Source organism: Athene noctua, chromosome 3 (assembly GCF_965140245.1).
Source record: "Athene noctua chromosome 3, bAthNoc1.hap1.1, whole genome shotgun sequence".
Classification (NCBI taxonomy): Eukaryota; Metazoa; Chordata; class Aves; order Strigiformes; family Strigidae; genus Athene; species Athene noctua.
Window position 1 is genome coordinate 32130511 of NC_134039.1, and position 14285 is coordinate 32144795.

At 36.5% G+C, this 14285-nt stretch overlaps 1 protein-coding gene across 5 annotated transcripts in view; it reads right to left on the reverse strand.

Moving 5' to 3' along the window:
• The window catches only part of LUC7L2 (LUC7 like 2, pre-mRNA splicing factor), a 35505-nt gene that overhangs the window by 19472 nt on the left and 1748 nt on the right, over nucleotides 1-14285 (reverse strand). For 3 of the 5 annotated variants that reach the window (XM_074902609.1, XM_074902607.1, XM_074902606.1), the window contains exon 2: nucleotides 5779-5873. In XM_074902609.1, the coding sequence (XP_074758710.1) occupies nucleotides 5779-5873 (95 nt within the window). Of the gene's footprint in view, nucleotides 1-5778; nucleotides 5874-7560; nucleotides 7626-14285 lie in introns of those variants that run through there. The other 2 variants (XM_074902611.1, XM_074902610.1) reach the window with 2 other exon arrangements.

Sequence of the window (14285 nt, forward strand, 5' to 3'; positions counted from 1 at the left end):
AGCCAGGTTAGATGGGGATTTCAGTAACCTGGTCTAGTGGAAGGTGTCCCTGCCCATGGCAGGGTGTTGTAACTAGGTAATCTTTAAGGTCCCTTCCAACTCAAACTATGCTATGATTCTGTGATAATAATAACGCATTATTTAAGTCCTCTGACTCCACTGATGGGGTTAACTTTTGTAGGACTTCACTAGCAGGAAAGAAATGCTGAGCTAAAGAGAGGCAGAAATTAAGTTATTAAAGTCCTTAGCAACCACTGAAAATTACAGGTATCTTCAGAAGTATAATACTTTAAAAGACATTTAACCATACTCTCACTTCTGAAGACTTTCAAATTGTTAGAACAGATCTTCACTGAAAGACAAAGCTAGCAGCAGTCTGTCTTATTTTTAAATGAGATATTTCAGTGTTTACAGAGTATTTGGTCTTATAGTCTAACTATATATTAACACTGAAGTTAGATAACCATACAGCGAGTAACAAAAAACCCCTTCATATAGATAAATTAAACCCATTAAAATGGAATATGGTACAATCAGTTCACTTTCCTGGCACTGGTCAAAGAAATGAAGAATACATTTTAAGAGACTGATGGGATCACTTACCAGGACAACATAGCACTTTACAATTCATCACCACTGGTCTGAAGGCTACAAATTGAGGTACCTTATGCAAGCCTAATTTAATTTGATTTGCAAAGCTAAAGCAGTTCACATGATCAAATCAATCCTGAACTGAAAAGCTGATACCCTCCAGCAGAATGCCTGCTTTCTGTAACACCATAGCAAATAATCTCACTGATATACCAAAATTTTAAGCATGGAAATAGTTGCACTGAGCCAATAAGACTACTGGCAAAGAAATCAACTCCAGATTAAAACACCTTACTAACACCTATCTGCAGATATGTGAACTATCCAAACTTCTCTTCTACAGTAAAAGGAGATTAGACAGTACAGTCAGTAAGCCTAAATGGATTCAGCCCACCTTGAGAGGGATACCCAGTGGCAGGCAAACTGAATCTTTTTCTAGGCTCCCCTGCCTAGATCCTTTCTGACTCCAGTACAAACTTCAACAGCAAGCTCCTCAGCTGAAACCTAAATTTAGATGTCTTAATCTGGAGCCAAATTCCTCCCCTAATAAGCTTAGAGTTAATCATGTATAAAAGTATCTTGCTAAACCAAGGTCTTAATATGGTTTCAGTCAGCAAGAATCCTGAAGAGCTAAGTGCAATAAATTAATGAGCACCTAAAGATAAAATTAACTGCAGGACTATGCTGACAGAGCATACTGTGAGGTCTGTATAAATAAAATGCAAGAAGCAATGTCCCTCAAAAAATACACATAAACACAAACTTAATCCACTCAGAAGAAAGGAGTTTTTCAACCATGATTTGCAAGACCCCATAACTATTTGTGAAATTTTTTCAACAGGGAAGCACAATCAAGCTAATAAGAAAGCCAGATTGCTGCCTAAGTGTTGAACTGCTTGTGCTCTTCAAAGAGAGCTAGCAAGTTACTATAAATATTCAGGACATTACTACTTTTAGCCTTATTAAAAGGTACTTGCTTTAAATCTTCCCACCTTGTCATTTTCATTAGTACTCAGCTATTCATTCAAAAATATACAAAGATAGAGAAAACACATTCTTATACAGCTTGTAAAACCGGCTGGAGACAGCACAGAGCTTACATACAGAGAACATTGCCTAACAGGTTTGTACCATTAAAGGGGAGTCATCTGACTCCTACATATGCAGCTGCAGTCCTCATAGTATCATTAAATATAAACAAACATTTTTGTAATGCTAATGAAAAATAGCTCAAGAACCATGTTTGGAAAAAACCAAACAAAAACCACCAACAAAAACCCCCAAGCCTGATCATCAATGACTACTAAGGATAAAAAACCTAAAGTGTTAGCCCTTTAAGAAAAACAAATTTAAATACAAACTGCTAAGTGGTAAATTATTCATTATCCCAGTAGCCAGGGTTTACAAAATCTTATGAATCTCTCATTATAAAGTTCTCAACTTGAAATGAAACTTTAAACCACTGACTTATGCATGTGAACCAGTGTCCAAGTGATCATTATGGAAAAGCAGAGCAGGACTACATGAAAAAATGTCAGTTAAAAATGAGAGGCACTGTCAAAAGCAGCTCCTAAACAGATATTGTTCTACAACCTTGAATACGATGTCACTTCTGTGATCTTACCAATTAGTTTACTGTGTGCCTCACACAAAATTCAAAACTAATATAAAAAGATAATCACAGAGCACAATAGATTTGTAATTAGAATTTAATAAACTGAAAGATGCTACAATTTTATCTTTGTTTACATTTTTGCTGTTGAGACTTACTGTTGTCTTCCACATAGCCCATTATTCCCATTGCTCTCAGAAGGAGACCACAAAAAATACAAACCCATACTCTCCCTGTCTCTCCCCCAAAAGTGACACAAAGCCATCTCCTGCAGACACTGAGAGACACCCAACTGCATGACAGGATTTTCAAGTCTACAAAACCAGAAACCTAGTAGCAGAAAAACACATCTCTAAATAAAATCAGAATGTAATCAAAATCTCCTAATTTCTACAGAAGTCTATCCAAAAAAAATGGAAGAAGAGAGAAACTGATACAGAATGAACTGTTCGGTTGGCAGCAGCAGCCAGAAGAAAGAATTTCACTACCTGAAAGGAAGCTGCAGAGAGCTAGGGATGAGCCTCTTTAACTTAGTAGTAAGTGATAGGACAAGAGGGAATGGCCTCAAGTTGCACCAGGGAAGGTTTAGACTGGATATTAGGAAGTATTTCTTTCCAGAATGGGTTGTTAGGCATTGGAATGGGCTGCCCAGGGAGGTGGTGAAGTCACCATCCCTGGAGGTGTTCAAGAGTAGGGTCGTTTTAGCGCTTAAGTATATGCTGTAGTTGGGAACTGTCAGAGTTAGGCGAATGGTTGGACTAGATGATCTTCAAGGTCCTTTCCAACCTAGATGATTCTGTGATACACTCCGAAGTAAAATATTTAGGGTTCCTTTAAAGGCAACTTTATTGTTCCTTTAAATATAAACTACTCTGAGGAAACTTGACACAGGGAAGTGCAAAAGAAAGATCAAAAAAGTAGGAAGCTGTGCATTGTTACCAATTTAGACAACAGAAATTTCCTAGTAAAACTCAAAACTTTACTAATTTATATGGATGCTTTTTTCCCGAAATGTTTCTAAAGTTAATCAAAAGACAAATCTGATCAAAGAAACTTGTGTAAATTACCTACTGCAGTATTCTGGAGAAGTCTAGAAATAACAAAAAGACTTCACAGAGTATTATTAAAAAGAAGCATGCACTTTAATGAGAAGAGATAACATATGCAGAAATCTGGACAACAAATAGAGAGTCTCCAATCTTCTAAGAAAAGTATACACGCACTGCTTTTACTAGTACATACTGCAGCCTGGGGAACATGATTTTATTGTCAAGGGAAATCAATTCCTTGGCAGAGTTTTGGGTATCTGGCCATTAAGGAAAAGAACACAGTAAATTCACAGAGCCTACTCATATGAGTCATTTTGTTTGCCTTGCGTTACTCGTGAATGTCCTCCTTGAGTGCTTTTGGAAGAGTGGGTGGATCAGAATAGCATAGAAGTCTGCATTTTGCAGATGGGAACGGTAATATGCAGTTCATAAGAATTGCACAGATTATCTTGTGACACACAAAAAAATGGCAATGTCTATTATTTTACTGAGAATCTAGTCAGTTCGAAGCCTGAACCTTGTAAGATGTCACCAGAGAACCTATTCTGTTAGAAGCATAAGATTCTGGATTTGAATTAACAAAAAAATGGTCACTCAATCTTTGTTACCTACAAATCTTGAACAATGATGCATCAAAACTTTCATATCAAAACTCTGGAGAGAACTCCACAGCCGTTTCCCAAATCAACTGTTTAGTCACACTACATGCTTCTTCCCCTTTTAAAAACTGTGATATTAAGAAAGTCCATTTCTTCAGATCCATGACTAGGTAAAAAGCAGAACATCACATGATCAGACATAGCCTGTCCCTTATGAGTCCCTTTCTACTACTCCCACTAAAAGAAGGAACATATTTTGTGTTACGATGACTAACTGCATTATGAGGAAGGAAAAAAAAAAAAAAGAAAGAGATTGATATTCACTGAGTAAGTTTAGTACAGTACTCCAAGAGCAGCAGCAGAATCCTGTATGGGACAGATGAGAACTCTCAGTGGGGACTTAAACCAGGTAAGCAGGCCTAACCTACATGCTTGGTCTGCACAAGAGGCATCATTGCATGATACTTTGGGATACAAAAGGAAAAGGAAAAAGAGTCTTTAAGGAGACAGAAAAAAATTTAGAAGGCCACAAGACTTATGAAGCAGCTCAACAAATGGACCTTTTCTATTCCATTGCCTTTTTTATTAAGACAAATGCTAAGTTGTTTAGTTCCGTTCTATTTATTTAGCCTCTTCTCCTTGTGCTTAACAATTAGTTGCACCTATTTTTGCAGGGACTCAAGATGGAAGGACAGACTTTTAACTGTTGGTCTGTCAGTACAAACACCAAAATTAATAAACAAAGTTAGTGTGTGTGCATGCATGTTTGAAGTCCTTTAATCAACCAAAAAAGTTCTGGTAATTTAAAAATCACAGCTACTTGAAAAGTATATTAGAGGCCAGGTGACAGGTGAGTCAGTTACCAAATACACACATTCCAGTTTTCCATTTTGCAAATTAATTTCATTCTGTATTTCATTAAAGGCTTCAGTCAAGTTCGCCATTTGGAATGATACAGCACAGAGAACCAATAATGCTTCAAATAATCCTTAAGACAAGTTTTCCAGTACTTATTTTCCCCTCTAGCACAGGGTAAGAAAACATACCAACGTGAGTAAGAAAAGCTACCAAAGTGCAGTATTAAGAATGGCAGGCACACAAGACTCTGCATATCATCATACTACATCTCTTTACTGTTAATTATTCTAACACCATGGAATATTAGGTTAAATAATCAACACAATGTAACTCACCTGCTTTTCACAAAAAAAAAAAAAAATCAAAATTTCTCTACCTTAAATCAGGCACCACAAGGTAAAGCACAGCACACTGACAAAGTTATCGGCATGTGCCAAAGCCCCTTGTTTGCTATGCTCAGAGGCACCTCTACTACAGAGTACACAAAAAACGAGTCAAACAAGTTACTAACATGTCATAAATGGAGATTTTAAAATTGTCTTAGAATTTGTGAAAACAGCACAATAACTGTATATTGGACAGTGTCACTATCGTGTTAAATACATCTCAGTTTCTAGAAATGTAGTTATTTTAACTTTCAACTGCTTTCACTAAAGTATTTCCAAGGAAAAATCACCTCTCCCCTGTAGAAATGTGTGGCATACTTTGTCACTAAAACATAGAAGTTTTAAGAAAGTAACTTCATAATTTATGCATATTTCTTTTTTTTCTACTAGCTGCAACTGTACAAGCTTAAAACAGCTTTGCTATAGTGCATTATACATTTTATTTAATTTTTTATGTTATAGCAAACAATGTTGAATTTATAAGTAATAATTAGCATACAGAGCAGGAAGCTTCTAAAAACTAACTTTATAACCCAGGAATTATTTGTTTATGAGTTCCTCTGAACGGCCAGAGATCACTAGATACTTGCTGAAAACCATGAAACTAAGAGATACTGCAAAGAAGAAATATAATTAAATTTCTCCATTCTTATCTAAATAAAACATAAGATTTAGCTACATACAGTTCCAGAGAGCACATCATGAGGGCAGCAGTTGAGAAGGTGGCTCTTGCAAACTCTGTCATCACTGAATTTGATTCGCTGACGGGTTGTGTCACCTGCAATATAGAAATCAGCACATTCCAGGTTAGACATCTGGGGAAGTCAGACATGTTCTGCAGGTTACATGCAAAATACTAACATTGTCCTGTCACACAGTAAAGATCTATGAAAACTAGAATTTAAAACACTGTATGCTTCTTTGCCAAATAACACCAAAAACACAAATACGTGTTTTAATGCTCTATAATGTTATTTAAACATCCTCACACACTTCCGCTTCAAAAATGCAGCATGAAAAGTGCTTGAAACCAGAAAGACAGAATTAGCTTAAAAACGCTTTACTACAACAGCATTTGTTAAATGAACTATATAATGTTCTATTCAGATTTTGTATGAAATACTGATGTATTTGTATACAACAATTAGCATATAAAAGCAGCCTCATAAACACAAAATGATACACATAGAGTCTTCACCGAATCCCACCTGATACTCATTTTATGATTTTGCTCTTGGATGCAATGCACCCTCTTACTTCTGATGGGAGTAGCATAAAGAGTTGGCAGAAGAATGTTTTGAAATGCTTACAAAACCTGAAAAAAAGTCAGTTAAACATATGGACATAGCCTATATGCAAAATTATTTTACAGATGTTTGCATATCTCCGTATCATAAGCCATTTTTTTTCTCTACATGCTGTTTGTTGGGCTAGGAACATCTTAATTTCATCTTCATCATGGCAGGTTGTAGTTCCTGCATCGGCAGAAGCATCAACCTGCCCACACACTGAGGTCCAATTGCAAATTAAATAACCCCATCTTCGAGCAAGACCTGAAGTCTTCATAACAAAGTAACCAGCTGCTGTTTTGGGGATGAGAGCGGGAATATGTTTTCCTTCGAGTCATAACACAATTACCACTATTGGAGATTTGGAAGAGATCACTGCTATGGCTCTCTTGTTGTTAAGACACAGGCATGATAAAACACCTTAATCTCTCTCAGAATGTATCTATTTACTTTTTTTTTTTTTTTTTTTAAACACAACTTGTTAAGATCTCTAATAATTGAAAACCTACTGGTGAATTACTGAAGCAAGAAGGACTGCTGAGGTTAAAAAAAGATATACAATGAGTTCAGATAGCAGCCTTTTCCATTTTATCAAATATTTAAAAGATTATAGATACACTTTGCCATTATTAAGAGTTATTTTACGGCTTCATGACCAGAAACACAGAATTTTGAATCTATTAAACAATTCAAGAAGCCAAATTCATTACTGAGGTAACTACAACAGAGGGGAATAAACCCCCCCATATCTTATTAGTCAAGCCTTTCTTACTATTACGCAATCAGAATTTAAAATATCAGTTCTATGCATACAACGCTAATATATAACATTTTCAGATGGGCCAAGTTTCAGATTATTAATCAAACAAAAGTTTTCAAAAACATCACATGCTTAATTTGCCTGCAAGATACAACTGTTAAAACCTGTAATCCACAGGGTAAAGACAGCTTCAAAGCAGTTCAACAATAGGTTTTCTAGAGGGCAACCTTACTGCTTAGTTATACTCACACTACTAAAAATTTTGAGCAATCCTTTTATAATCATGCCTGCTACTGCAGTAAAGAGTTTTGGTTTCACTTTTCTTTTTAGGAGGTGGATCCATATTTTTTTTTTTAACACATAACTGCGTTTGTTCCACATTCATTAACACATCTGAAAAGTTATTGATAACTCACGGCTCGGCGAATGCGGGGCCTTTCTGACACTCCCTTGCAGATTGATGTAGGCAGGCAAAGATACATTGAACCTTTATAAATAAAACAAGGGGCCAGATTGTTCAGTTTGTATAGAATAATAGACTCTGCCAGCAATTTTAACACAGCATCTAGAAATACATGTTGACTGTAAAGATTCTTCTATATAAAGACACATGAACAAAACCAAGAAAAGTATTTAAAAAAAATACAGCCAATGGCCTAATAACACTAACCTATCAGGAGTCAAGGAGTTATTAAGACCAGAAAATTGCTGAAAGACTCATGGTTCCTTAAGTAAAATTGGCAAGTAGTACTTTCACAGACGTTACCTCAACATCTAGAGGTAGCTTTTTTCACACCTCTACCACAACTAGGAACTGATGCTACAGCTGCAATACAGTCTCTCTCATCTAATTAGATAGCATGATAATCACAATTACCAAACTGAGATAAAACAACATAAGGGAAAAGAAAGCGGGGGTGTGGGGGGAGGGGTTGGGGGGTGGGGGGAGAGCAGCAGAAACTGATCAAGGACAGCCTCAAGAACACATTCCACATTTACAGTTTAAATGTTTATTCTTTCTGCACTGTGCCTTTGGCCTAGTATTTAAGAGACTTTCAGAAAGGCTCCCCATACACAGAGCATTCAGATATTTACCTTTTCCTTCCTATGAAAAGCAGTTTCATAAATTTGCATTTCTTTTTAATTTATGCTGTTTCAGAAGGAAAGATTTATCAAAAAGATAAGGTGTCGACACTATGTCCTAATCATGGCTGAATTTTGTGTCCCTCTTGACAGCCTCAAAAGAAAATGATTTTATTTCTTTATTAATTTTGTGAGCTCCAATAACCATAAATAGTGCAGACCTGTTGGCAAAGACAGAAGATGCATTCTGCTGCTGACCTATAGATGAATCATCTTGAGTAGGTGATGACCTGAGGTCTACAGGGGAGGGCAGAATAAAATCTATGGATCCACTATATAACTGACATCCAGTCTATAGCAAAAGAGGCTTCTGCAGATGCCTTCTGAGAATTAAAACAACACAAGAAGTTGTGTTACACTGAGGACTTCAGTGGTATGTCAGATAACCAAGACACTACTTCTCTTTGTCAAACTGTACTTAGGTTGATACATTCTTTGTATGGTTAAACAATCAAGTGAATGTAAACAATGTTCATGAGTATTTAAAAAAAGGCTTTATGTATTCTGTAAGGAGATAATATATCTGGGTACCAAGTAGCTGCAGTCATCTAAATTTCAGAAGTATCCTTAAACATTTATCACTGATATTTTAGACCTTATTACAAGTTCTATTTTAATAGGTAAATAATTAAAATATCTCAGAATAGCAACTTATTTAACCCTGCCTCTGAAGAATAGCAGAGTACTCAACTACCTGACCTTTAGGACTCATGCTCATTAAAGAAATCAAAGTAATTTACCAGGGCGTTACAGGAGGAAACATCTGTTACTATAAGTCATCCCTGTGTTTCCAATTAGATTTTCTCCATTTAAAAAAATTCACGTTTGATAAAGTTTATATGCAGATAATTAATTTTTCCTCAAGCAGCAGCAACTTTAGTTTTACTTAAAGTACCTGGCCCAAACCACATTTCTGTAAAATATTTATTTCCAGATGAATGGAGAACTTTGAAACAGAAACGAAACCATTCAAGGAAAAAAAAAATAATCAAGGAAATTTCTACACTTGCACATCTTATACCCCTTATAAGCATAAGACGAATGCATGCCAGCGACACAAATACTAAAGAGATGATAGCAGTAATGTAAATTTTCTAAAGGAAGTTTTCTAGTTTGTATTAAACATGCCGACTACAAAAGTAACATCAGTATTCAAGACCAATGCATACTGCTGATTAAGGAACATCCAGAGGTTAAACTCACAACGTGCACTTGTACTACACAGCTCACCTTGAACTCCTAAGTCTAACCTATTAGCAAGCCTCCACAATGTTATTCCTGTTCAGTATATTTTAATCACAAACCAGCAGAATGAACACTTATGTATCAACAATGCTTAGCATTATAACATAACAATGACTTATTTGATCCAGCGTCTACTATTCTGATGTATCCTAATACACTAACAACAATTCCAATGCACTGATGAAAATTTATAATCCAACTGTAACCTCTAATCACAAACTAATGGTGCAATCCACGCAAAGACAACAAGGTGTATTTTCATGCCGTTGATTTCCTGCATTAAGCTACATCAACCAAAACCGGTTAGCTTTCCTCTCAAATTTTTGAAACATGAGTCCCAACATGCTGGCAAGGGGACTCTGAAAGTTTTCCTCATGAAGAGCTACTAACTAGGTGGAATATCAGGTTAAAGACTGCATATCAAATTTCACCAGTAAAGAAAGCCCTGTATAAAAAGTATTCAGTATCATTAATTGAGGGTTGTGCAGTCACAGGAGATCCTGTTCCTGCTGCACACTGAACTAGCAGCTAATTCTAATATTCTTGTCACTAACACTGGACACAACTTTATTACCATAACACCTTTAGGAATCCTGCTTAGAAATGTATTATTCTTTTGGTTTACACTGACTGAATTAACACTTGTGAATGCAGAATATAATGAAGACATTATTTAGACGATGGATCACAACTGGAACAAATACAGGGATTATTTTCTATGAGGTATGAGTATGCCCATTTGCTTCTTCATAAATGCCACTTCAGACAATGTCCCTAATCCAGAGTAGAAAAATTCCTCGAGTCCTTCACTGTTCTTCTCATTTTTAAGGGCTAAAGTACTGAAAAGTACTTCTTTGTAATGAAGCCAGAAAATACACACAATTCACTAAACATGATCATCGCTCTTAAAGCCTTCTGATCATTCCTGATTGACAAAGAATCTTTTCTCAGGAAGTTTATGCATTGCTACTATTTTCAGATTTCTGGGCTGATATTAATTCAACAATCTGTAGGTTTTGCAGAAATTCATATATACAAGATAGTTTCTTCTGCCTTTATTTTGCTGCTGATCCGTATTTGAAAGAGCAGCTCTGAGGAAGCTCTTGGCTTCCTAACCTGCCTCTCAGCCTGAAGCTACTCAACTGGCTAGCAGTCCTCCAGTAATGGACAACTACATATTGAAACTTCAAAAGCACATGCTAGCTTCCACCTCCAAGCATAAATTAGCAAAGCAGAAAACAAAATCTATGTACCCTGAAAATATCAACATCAACCCAGCACTCATCCTCAAGTACACAGAGAACTCTTAATAACCCTATATGGAAACAAAGAAATTAAAAAATGGTTACAAGTTCTAGATTACACCCATGTTACCATATAATGCATGTCACCAAACACAGGATGACTAAGAAAAGCACTTCAAAACAAGGAGGACAGAAAAGTCACACATTAGTAACCACTACTGAAGATAACTGAAGTGGCTAGTGTAAAACAGAAAAATTGATTAAGACACGGATAGATGCAAAAAGGATATGTTAAGTTTCAATGCCAGAAGATGATGATCTAGAACAAGGAAAGTGCTTTACTTGTAACAGCTAAGGAACTGAGTTAAAGACACCAAACACAGCAGTTCAACTCAAAAAAGCCAGCAGGTGAAGTGAAAGAGGTGCTGATTGGCACTTCAAACATAAGGGTTCTGTATATCTAAAGGATCCAAAGATTTTTATGCTAGTAACATAGCATAGTATTTGTTAGGAAGCTTGGAAATATGTTTTCATGACATGTCTCAGAAGCACACACAAATCTCTCTTAAGAAGAATCTAATTAACTTTGCTTGTTTTTCACATTTCTAGACTATAACCTGATTTTGATGTAGTGGCAGTTACTAACCACCACCAAAACCACCACCACCACATTTCTTTGCAACACTCATCTCAGCAGTTTCAAGAAGTTGTGTTGTTCCAGGCCCATTCGGACCTGCTCTGTGTCTGCACTACTGTCAGAAGTAATTGATTCTGCTCCACCTTCTGCTTCTAACCAATTCTTCATACTGACTCTAGCACTCACATGGCAAGGCAGAGCAGGTAACTGACCTGGCAGAAAATGAACCAGCTGAACAAGATAAGCTGATTTAAGATAAAATGGAATCTTTACAATCAGGCCTTTTAAAGAAAACTTGGTAATCTTTGCTCATTTCGGCTACATTCCAGAACAAGAAAAATTCCTAAGGTACTAATATCAATTGTTAACCTTTCAATCAATTTGCAAATCACTATCTATTTAAAACAGTCATGATCCTATTTGTACGGATCACTCCTGTTTTCTACAGGATAGAAAGAGCAAAAACAGGGCTTACCTAAACATACTAATAAAAAAAATGTTTAATCAATTTTACAGTTGAAAAACCAGTATTTTAAAATACAAAAATCATACTTCTCTATCAGCTTACTCCTAAACTCCTTCTGAGCAACAGTTCCCACAGCTCTGGTCATCAACAATAAATACAACTTGAACTAACCTTTTAACTATTCATATGTGTAATAAAAACTCCTTTAGTTTAACTGCTGACATTAAAAAAAAAAGTATGAGGAAAAAATTTGTATGTGAGTACATAAGATTATTACCTGGTCTTTAGGACTCCTTATTTCTCAGTATTTGGGAAACCCACGCTATGTATGCAGTAGTTTATATTTAAGCCTCTCTAAGTATGTCAGGTTATCAGTACTTAGCATGGCATACTTCAGAGAAGAGTTTTTTAACCTGCAGTCATGACTCTTAAATTAGTCCAGCTTTTTATTAACATAAAAATTTAAGCCACTTTTTAAAAAAAATATTTTGGCACAGTCACATCCAATCCAGTTTTCCATTTATCAGAGAAGCATGCAAGAGAAGTTTTAGGTATATTTAACAAATTTAAAAAAAACCCCACTTGTTATTAAATAACATGCCTCTTCCAGGTGTGTAACAGGACTATACCTGCCATTTTCAGAATGATTTCATTGTACTGACATAAACAGTACAACTGATTTTTATATACCCCATCTAAATTCTAAGAACTGCAAGTCACTGGAAACTGCTGAAGAGCATCTGCCCAGTCCCTTCTGTTTCACTTTGTTAGGTGTCTGTCACATGAGCAAAGACAAGCACAGAGCAGCACAGCACTGGGCCGCCTGAACATCACAGCCTGGTAGGTACCAGGCAGCAGTTCATCACCCGTTGAGTGTATGACTACAAGTGCATCAATACCACTGCCAAAATTCAGACAAGGAGGAAGCGGGTTGCCAAAGGAAGTCACAAAGCTCTCAGTTCTCCCGGCCTGCAGGCATAGGGCCCTCTGGGAAAGGATAGAGCAAGGGGTAGGCCAGGAGCCACATACCCACTTCCAGACAGCCACATGTTGGGCAACCCCGTTTGAAATTAGAAGGCACCTTACTAACAGAGCTTATTTTTCATAAATTTTCTTACAGCTCAGTGGCTATTTTCTGAATCAATTCGACCAATACAGAACTGTGCTTTCTAAGCGTTCTCAGTGCTTAACAGCAAATCCATAAAAACATTTAATAACTACACCCTCTGAGCTTCTCCATTCTGGCCCCTGAGACACCAGATATGAGTGTGCACAAAATACAACCTACAGTTCATCTCCGAAACCATGCTTGAGCATCTCATTGCAAAATTTTCAAAGCCATTTTTAGAGCACATTTCTGTTCCCTAGAAATAATACCGTAAATTCCAAAAAAGTAATACAGACTAAATATTCAGACATCAACACTGATTTTGAATTTACCTCTGCGTTTGTTCTATTCCCACTGCCTTTTCTAACATAGGTAAGAACTTTAAACTTGCACATTCTAGGCTCCTCCAAAAAAACCCCCCACCAAACAAAAACCCCCAAACTGTGTAAAGTATAAAATTCTGTAATCAGGAAATTAAAAAGCACTTTGGTAATTCTGAACAACATAAAACACAAACATCACCCAAGAAAGATTTTTTTTTTTTACAAACATTTTAAACTGTTCTGCTGCCAGGCAGAGCAAAACCAAAGGCAATGGGGACAAATGGTGAAATGAGACTTACGATCTACCAAGAAATGAATAAAATGCCACTTTCTAATGAAAAGCTACTATTTGCATATTACTAGAAATAGAATGATTTGTCACAGGTGATAGGAACATAAAAAAAACAACGACCCCAATCCCCACTGCTCTCAAGGTTAACAGTATTTCAATGACCTTGAGCCCGGCCTTGAATTTAATAAGTACCAGCTCTAGAGAAAAGGATGATTTTTCAATCCCTGTGCACACTTCAATTTAAATAATGCCCCACTGGATTTTAATTTTTAAAAAAAAACTAGAATGGTGTTACACTGATACCCTCAGTTCCCCACGTAATCCAACAATGGAAGCCAGTTTTGCAGTCATTTCTCCTTATTCTTCCCCTTCCCCCTGCCAATTTTGTTTAAATGCCTCCTCTCTAGCCAGTTAGTTTCTAAACAGTTCAGCACATGTGGTTTGGGAATTACAAGGAAGGTGGAAGGGGGAAAAATAATTATCCATAAAATAACTGCTTTTTCACAAAACTAATGGAAATCTAGTATGAAATGGCTTTTCCTGGTTTAGATCTTAGCCACTTAGCATTTTTAAGCAGCTGTCACAGGTAAATCACACTCTTCTGCCACGACCCAATAGAAAATACTTTTACAAATTGAAACGGCCCCCTGCTGTAAACCTTCCGTGTAGTCTTTGGTAGCCCT